The sequence below is a fragment of the Nannospalax galili genome, unplaced genomic scaffold (assembly GCF_000622305.1).
Source record: "Nannospalax galili isolate Female #2095 unplaced genomic scaffold, S.galili_v1.0 scaffold760, whole genome shotgun sequence".
Classification (NCBI taxonomy): domain Eukaryota; kingdom Metazoa; phylum Chordata; class Mammalia; order Rodentia; family Spalacidae; genus Nannospalax; species Nannospalax galili.
Genome location: NW_008347555.1, coordinates 50,248 through 59,263, shown reverse-complemented (window position 1 = coordinate 59,263; position 9,016 = coordinate 50,248). Strand labels below are relative to the sequence as shown.

At 38.2% G+C, this 9,016-nt stretch overlaps 1 protein-coding gene and 1 pseudogene across 2 annotated transcripts in view; both read left to right on the top strand.

Annotated features, from left to right (window-relative positions):
• The window catches only part of LOC103743070 (ankyrin repeat and KH domain-containing protein 1-like), a 90,132-nt gene that overhangs the window by 43,459 nt on the left and 37,657 nt on the right, over positions 1 to 9,016 (top strand). For both annotated transcript variants that reach the window (XM_008844272.2, XM_029568903.1), the window contains exons 8-10: positions 3,079 to 3,316; positions 4,070 to 4,261; positions 6,182 to 6,291. In XM_008844272.2, coding sequence (XP_008842494.1) covers positions 3,079 to 3,316; positions 4,070 to 4,261; positions 6,182 to 6,291 — 540 coding nt within the window. The remainder of the gene's footprint in view (positions 1 to 3,078; positions 3,317 to 4,069; positions 4,262 to 6,181; positions 6,292 to 9,016) is intronic.
• LOC103743095 lies at positions 2,500 to 2,896 on the top strand (annotated as a pseudogene).

Sequence of the window (9,016 nt, the reverse complement as noted above, 5' to 3'; positions counted from 1 at the left end):
CACACACACACACACACACACACACACACACACACACACACACAGGAGTAATCAATAAAATTAAAAAAATATTAAGTAAATAAATAATTATAAAGCAAACTGACTTTGAAATATTCCTGGGATATGTTGAGAGTATATCCTCTGAATGACTGATAAAGCAGTTAGTTGTTTCTATTGAAGATAAAAATCCAGATTTTTAAATTTTTTTTATGTGTATGTGTAAGTGCATGCCACATGCCTGCAGAAGCCAGAAGACAGCATTGGATCCTTTGGAGCTGGAGTTACAGGTTATAAGCTCCAGTATGGGTGCAAGGAACCAAATTTGAGTCCTCTTCAGTATGCACTCCTTTTTTATTTGTTGTTTGAGAAAGGGTCTCCCAATAGGCCCAGCTGGCCTGGAACTTGCTATATATATATAGACCAGGCCATCTGCCTACCTCTGCCTCCTGGAGTGCTGGGATTAAAGGCATGCACTACCATACCCAGCTGGTAGTATGCACTCTTAACCACTAGCCATCTCTCCAGCCCCTACAGTTATATATGTATTTTTAATATTTTATTTATATTTTTATTTTATGTGTATGTGTGTATTGCCTGCATGTATGTAAGTACATTCGTGTCATGCAGTGCCCACAGAGGTCAAAAGAAGGTGTCAGATCCCCTGGAACTGGAGTTACAGATGGTTGTTAGCTGCCATGTGAATGCTGAGACTTGAACCCAGGTCCTCTGTAAGAGCAGCCAGTGCTCTTAACTGCTGAGCCATCTCTGAAGTCCAGAGATATATGCTCAATCTGAACATTTTATAGTAAAAAGAAAAATCGCTGGGTGTGGTGGCACATGCCTTTAATCCCAGCACTTAGGAGGCAGAGACAGGCGGATCTTTGTGAATTCAAGGCCAGCCTGGTCTACATAGTGAGTTCCAGGACAGCTGGAGCTACGGGGAGACTCTGTCTCAAAAAGACAAAAAAAAAAAAAAAAAATCACCATTAATGCTGTCAACCCAGAAATAGTAACCTATTTCTTAACTAGGTAATTTGTGGGATGTTGTTTAATTTTTGCAGTTCTTAAAATTGAAATTTTAATATGAAGTCACCTGGTTTTGGCATTTGTGTTAAAAGTGATTAAAACCTGTCAAGGGGCCCATGAGATGACTCAGTGGTTAAAGGTGCTTGTTGTCAAGCCTTATAACCTGGGACCCACATGGTGGAAGCAGAGAACCAACTCTTGCAAGTTGTTCTGTGACCTCCACATGTGCTGTGGCAGCATGCCCTTATACACATAAAACACACACACACTCACATACAAAATAAAATTTTAAAATATAATAAAAAGTATTAAAAATTCCATATGAAACAAGAAAGAAAAAAAGAAAGAAATCTAAACTAAGTGTTGAATTTCAATATCTACCTCTCCTTCTGTCAGGTGGATCCTGGGGTTTGAACTCTGAGCGTTTGGTTTGGAAGCAAATGTCTTTACCCGCTGAAGTCATCTTGCTGGCCTTAATCAATTCTTTATGTAAAGAATTGCCCTAAAGTGAAGATATAGTTCAATAATAGGGCATTTACTTTAGCATGTGTGAGGCCCTGGGTTCTGTATATATACATACCATATACAAACAACCATATACACACACATACACACAAAATTGCTCAAAATCTATACAACAGAATTTACTTTTTATTTGCAATGTTTTGATAATTTTTGAAATGTAGAATGATACATGTGACTGTATGCCTGCAACAAATATTAAGCCCAATAAAAGTTTGGAGTCAGGAATATAAAACTGAGGGGGCTGGAAAGATGACTTAGTGTGTTAAGAGAGTATACCTTTTTTGCAGAGGACCTGCATATATATGTTTGGTTCCCAGCACTCATGTTGGGCAGCTCACAATTGCCTGTAACTCCAGCTCCAGGGGGGCTTCAAGGCCTGACTTCTAGGAGCACTAGGCTCAGGTACACATACCCCCCCCCACATATACATAATTAAAATTAATAAAAATAAATCTTTTAAAGATTAAAAACTGAACTTTGGAGTCAACTCACTGGCGGAGTACGGGATTAGCATTTGCAAGGCTCTGATAAATTATTTACATATAAATAAGATCTTTACATAGTTATAAAATTATTTGCCTTGTTGCAACAAGTTGTTATGGCAAGGAAAATACAGAGCAGTATGACTCTGTAGGGATTTACCTTAGAGATGTAATCCCAAGTGATTGTAATGACATCACAAAGTTTTTTGTATTTTTCTTATTTTTGTCAAGCTTTTGTTTCTAAGATAGATGGAATATGATTTCCACATTTGAACAGCCCCTGCAACCCCAAATTTGAGACTATGGCTGTATTTGACCTGACATTTGTATAAACAGTAGTCATTATTGAGGTATCATTGACTGTGGATTTGGTAGTTTTTTTTGAACTTCAAAGAATGTAGAAATTCAAAGTTATTTCAAAATACAAAGACTCTTGCTCTTTCCTCCATCTTTCTGTGCAGCCATCATGGTGAGCATGAATGTCCTGGCCGATGCTCTGAAGAGCATCAACAATGCTGAGAAGAGAGGCAAATGCCAGGTCCTCATCAGGCCATGCTCTAAAGTCATCATCTGCTTCCTGACTGTGATGATGAAGCATGGTTACATTGGTGAATTTGAAATCATTGATGATCACAGAGCTGGGAAAATTGTTGTGAACCTCACGGGCAGGTTTAACAAGTGTGGTGTAATCAGCTTCAGATTTGACATGTAGCTCGAAGACCTAGAAAAAGTGGCAGAATAATCTACTCCCATCCCATCAGTTTGGTTTCATTGTACTGACAACCTCGCCTGGCATCATGGACCAAACCCCTAGGAGGGAAAATACTGTGATTCTTTTTCTAGTGATGTAAAACATGCATAAATAAAATGCCTCAGTGGAAACAAAACAAAACAAAAAACAAAATTCAAAGGCTCAGATGGTATGGTAATATATATGATGTCTAAGTGGAATCATCTTTCTTTAGTCTCTTGCTTTCCTTTGTTTCCACTTAAAAAAAATCTCTTTAAAAAGTTTGTTTCCTTGTTTTACCTTGAAAATTTTCAGGATGGACATGTAGAGGTGGCACGGTTGCTTTTGGATAGTGGTGCTCAAGTGAACATGCCTGTAGATTCATTCGAGTCCCCATTGACTCTAGCTGCCTGTGGTGGACATGTTGAATTGGCAGCACTACTTATTGAAAGGGGAGCGAATCTTGAAGAAGTTAATGATGAAGGATACACACCTTTGATGGAAGCTGCTCGGGAAGGACATGAGGAGATGGTGGCACTACTTTTAGCACAAGGTAAAGCAGTTGTACTTTTTAAAAAAAGTGTTTTATTTATTCTTATTATTTTATGTGTATGAGTGTAGTGCCTGCATGTATGTAAATGCACCCATGTCGTGCGGTGCCCGCAGAGGTCAGAAGAGGGAGTTGGATCCCCTGAAACTGGAGTTACAGAGTTTGTAGGCTGCCATGTGGGCGCTGGGAATTGAACCCAGATCCTCTGCAAGAGCAGTTGGTGCTCTTAACCGCTGAACCATCTCTCCAGCTCCAATAGTTGTAATTCTTTTAAAAAAATCATTTCCTTTGGGTGTATTATTTATCATTTAAGGAGGATTTGGGAGGTTTTTTTTTTTAATTATTTTTTGCATTGATGATAAAATAAATTATCTATAGCCCAGACAGACCTTGAGCTTTTTTTTTTTTTAATTTTATTTTTATGTGTATGAGCGTATTGCCTGCATGTAGGTAGGTGCATTTATGTCCTGCAGTGCCTGTGGAGGTCAGAAGAGGGCGCCTGATCCCCTGGAACTGGAGTTTTGGATGGTTTGCTACCATGTGGGTGCTAGGAATCGAACCCAGGTCCTCTGCAAGAATAGCCAGTGCTCTTAAATGCTGAGCCATCTCTCCAGCCCCCAAACTTTCAATCCTCTTATAAAATAAATTCTCAGTACCCTAAAAGGATCAACCTAAGCAGAGACGGTAGAGATGATTATCACAAATCAGAGTAATTGAATTCTCTTGCAACTAGTCTTATCTTTGTTACGGTTTTAGGAGCAAATATAAATGCCCAGACAGAAGAAACCCAAGAAACTGCTCTTACTTTGGCTTGCTGTGGAGGATTTTCTGAAGTTGCAGACTTCCTGATTAAGGCAGGAGCTGATATAGAACTTGGCTGCTCTACACCTTTAATGGAAGCTTCACAGGAAGGACACCTGGAATTGGCTAAATATTTGCTCGCTGCTGGTATGTGCCTTTAAAATGCCTTCTAACACAGAAAAATACAAGTGTAGAGGTGGCTATCAGAGTGTAGGGATGGGGAAAGGAATACAGAACATACAGAGAGAGCCCAGTGTGGTGGCACACACCTTTAATCCCAGTACTTGGGAGGAGAGTTAGACAGGTCTTTGTGAGTAGGAGGTCAGCCTGGTCTACGTAATGAGACCCTGTCTCAGAAAACAACAGAGAGAGAAAAGAGTAGAGAAGGGACAGGAGAGATGTTGGCAAAAGGTACCAAATTTCAGTTAGAGCTTTCAGTTTTAGTGATTTATTTCACAGCACTGGTTAGTAGTTAATGTGTTTTTTATTATTTAAAAATTTTTATTGTTATTGTGTGTGTATATGATACATGTTTGTGAATGCTGGCATGCACATGCCATAACCCACATGTGGAGGTCAGGGGACAACTTTCTGGAGTTGGTTCTTTCCTTCCAATATGGGTTTGAGGATCAAACTCAGGTCATCGGGCTTGTGCTGCAAACACTTACCCACTGAGCTATCTCACCAATCCCTAATTCAAAATTTTTAGATTAGACTGGATGTTTTCATTACCAAGAAATGATCATGTATGTGAGGTGATAGATATTAATTTGATTTGATTATTCAAATGTGTTCATAATATCACATTGCACCTCATAAACATATACAAGTGTTGTTTATCAATAAAAAATGAAATTAGGACTGAGGATATAGTTAGTGGTAGAGGACTTGCCTAGTACTAGCTTATGCTTCCATCCTTTTTAACGCAAATATTGTTTTTATTTATTATTATTGCTATTTATTTGGGTTTTTGAAACAGGGTGTCCCTGTTGCCCCAACTGACCTGTAATTTGCCATGTAGAACAAAATGGCCTCAATCTCACAGAGGCCTGCTTTTGCTGGGACTAAAGACATGTTTGCCACCACCCAGCTTTTTTTTTTAAAAGGGATATTGTCCATAAGATTAACTCCTCAATCATTATAATGTGATTTCATTGTCATCTCTGATATTTTCCTTGTCTTCTGATATGACCAGGGTATTCTAGGCTTATGTTATGCAGTTCCTGTTACAACCTTGGAAGCAGTCATTTCTCTAAGACATTCTGGTCTGTACAGGAGGAAGCGGTACTTGGAGACCACGATCTAAGCTAGAAATACTATTTTTGCTTTGTCTGTAATTGGGTCTCCAGGACTTTTAAGTTGGTCAGGGTTAGGAAATGTATGTTTTTCTTAAACATTAAAAAAAATACATCATGAATTAATGTCTATACTTTCAATTCAGGACGACAGGGTTTTTATTTAACTCCAGTAATCTCTATTTTTTCTTAACCATGGCAAAAAAATTGACTTCTTAGCAATAGTTAGTCGCTTGATTTGTACCAATAATATCCATAGAACTGTCTCAGAATACAAATCAACACTAGAGTCAATATGAGTCCATAAACTGTTTAATTCTTTGTTTTTGTAGCCTTTTATTACTTAAAGTGTGTCTTTTCAGAGATATACAATTTCCTGTCTTTTAAAATCATTTGGAGCTGGGCGTGATGGCACAGGCCTTTAGTCCCAGCACTTGGGAGGCAGAGGCAGGTGGATCTTTGTGAGTTCAAGGCCAGCCTGGTCTACATAGTGAGTTCCAGGACAGCTTGGGGCTACAGGGAGACCCTGTCTCAAAAATAAAAATAAAAATAAACCAAAAAAATTTTTTTTGATTTATTTTCTGTGAGGTTCAATATGTTTTGCTGAAGCATATGTAGAGGAAATAAGAGCAGACAAAAAAGGAAAATAATTAAAATCTATCCTCATGGTGTTTTCATGGTTTGAATTCTTTAGTTTCATTATACTGCAAAATTGGACTAAAGTGTATTGTGCAGTTTATAAGGTAGATGTTTATCTTTTATTTTTTTCTAGGTGCGAGTGTGCATGCAACAACAGCAACTGGAGACACAGCCCTAACCTATGCTTGTGAAAATGGACATACTGATGTTGCAGATGTCTTACTTCAAGCAGGGGCTGGTTTAGTAAGATATTTTTAATTTTAAATACTTTTAAAAATTTATTATTTTCTTTTTAATTATGTATATGCATGTGCAGACAAAGGGATTGAATCCTCTGGAGCTGGAGTTATAGGAGTTATATATGTGCTGCCTAACGTGGGTATTGGGAACTACATTCAGGTCCTTTGTAAAAGCAGTACATGCTCTTTGCAGCTGAGTCATCTCTCCAGTTCAATTTCAAATACTTTTGCATGAATGTTAATATTTATGCATATCTACCATTTAGAAACATTGGTAATAATCAATAGTTTGTATATTTTGAATAAAATAAGAACTAGTGGTATGATTCGCTGAGTTAAGGTGCTTTCCACTAAGACTGATGCATGACCTGAGTTTGAGCCCTAGAACCCATATTGTAGAAAGAGAAAATTGACTCTTGCAGGTTGTCTTCAGATGTCGTTATGTCTGCAGGAACCCACATATATATATATACACATACTTAATAAATTAATAAATGCAAAAATTCTTTTTTTCTTTTTCTTTTGGTCTTTTGAAGACAGGGTCTCCCTGTAGCCCCAACTGGCCTGGAACTCACTATGTAGACCAGGCTGGCCTTGAACTCACAGAGAGTGCCTGCCTCTGCCTCCTAAGAGCTTGGACTAAAGGCGTGTACCACCATGTCCAGCAAAATTATTTTGGCCAGGCATGGTGGTGCATGCCTTTAATCCCAGCACTTGGGAGGCAGAGGTAGGTGGTTCTCTGTGAGTTTGAGGCTAGCCTGGTCTACGTTCCAGGCCAGCTGGGGCTACAGGGAGACGTTGTCTCAAAAAGACCAAAAAAAAAAAAAAAAAAAAAAAAAGTTTGGCCACTTGTAGTTGTTGGATATATTAAATATATTTCAAAATATGCTTAATAGGCATACTGTTTCTTTGCCTAGGTAAGACTGTCAGTTTCTCATCCAACCCCCATTTGATCTGTACTTTTAAACTGCTGCTTATTAGATATATCATAAAATTCAATAATGTATTCACAGACTAGAATAACTTGTCAATTCACTTTGAGTGATTTGTTCCTCTGATTAGGCATTTAAAAACAAAGCTGCTGTGGATATAATAATTCAGTGGCCTATCCTGTACAATGTTCAATCTGTAGTACCACAAAAGAAAGAAAAGCTAATGTTGTAGATCATTCTCCTAACAATAGCACAGTGTTCTATTCTTTCTGTCCTTTTGTAGTTTGACTTTTCATAATTTAAAATTAGATGACAGTTTCCGATTCATATATATTATAATCCTTACAGCTACAGAAAATTGGGAATTATACAGCAGTTATTATATTTGTGTGAAATGTACGTAGAAATGTAGAGAATTTCAGTAGTTTCAGTTATTTTGACCGAAGGATAGATATTATCTTTTAAATTATTTCCAGTAATAGACATACCCAAATAGACACCAGAGAATATTGTTAGAAAATAAGTTAATAAAGTAAGTGATTAATATGGTTATACTTTTATCATTTTTACTGATACTAAATATTGTATGATGATTACCAGTATTCATTTTGGTTTGTTGAGACAGGTTTTGCTATGTATCCCTGACTGGCCTGTTATTTCAAGCCCAAGCTCGTGCCTCATCCTATCTATTGCTGGGATTACAGGCTTGTGTCACCATATCCAACTCCAGGATTCATTCTTTTTGTTTTAATATATTATTATCTTAATTAATTATTTGTGTGTGTGTGTGTGTGTGTGTGTGTGTGCAGTTGCGTAAGTGCCACAGAGTGTGTTTAAGTCAGAGGGTACCATTGAGAGTCAGTTCTCCACCATGGCATCTAGAGATTGAGCTCAGGTCATCAGGCGTGTGTAGCATCTGCCTGTAACTCCAGTTCCAGGGGATCCATATCCTCTTCTGGCCCCTGAGGGCACTGCACATACATGGTACAGTCTACTTTATAACCCAAATTATACTTGCTGGCTGCCTTTTTTTTGCATGTATATGTATGTGTGTGTTATGTGGGTATGAGGGAGGTGCTCATGCACATGGAGGTCAGACGTCAATGTCGGTGCCTTTCTCCAGCTTTCTCCACCTTTTATATTGAGGCAGAGTGTCTCACTTAAGCCCAAAAACAAAGCAGAAAATTTGAACACTTGCCTCAATATTCTCATCTGTCAAATGAAATTTAAAGCTATCTTATAGACTATTTTATGATAATCATGTGATTATTAGTAATTTAGGAATTTGGAAGGGAGACTTTTCTTATGTTGGGAGATACTAAACTTGTGTTGTGTTGTGTTTTGCTTTGCTTTGCTTTGTGATAGGTTCTCAGTAACCCAGACTTATCAAGAACTTGCCACTTAGTAGTTGAGGATAACCTTGAACTTCTGATCTTCTGCCTTTGCTTCCTGCATGTGCACTATCATACCTGGTTTATGCAGTGTTTGAAGATCAAACTCTGCTCATGCATTCTAGGTAGGCATTTTGCCAACTGGGCTAGATCCCCAACACCAAGCTTGTATTCTCATTTTGTTTGTTCTGACTGTCCCTGGGCAAATCACTTATAAATTCCCTAGGCTTGTTGCTCTCTTCTTTTCCTTTATTTTTTGGTGATGTTTTGATTTTAGTTGTTGCTGGGGGGGGGCGGGTTGCACTGTATAATCCAGGCTAGCCTTGAAGCTCCTGCTCCTCCTGCCTGAGTTTCTTAAGTGCTGGGATTTTAAGCATGTGACTTTATATCTGTCTCCCTTCTTTTC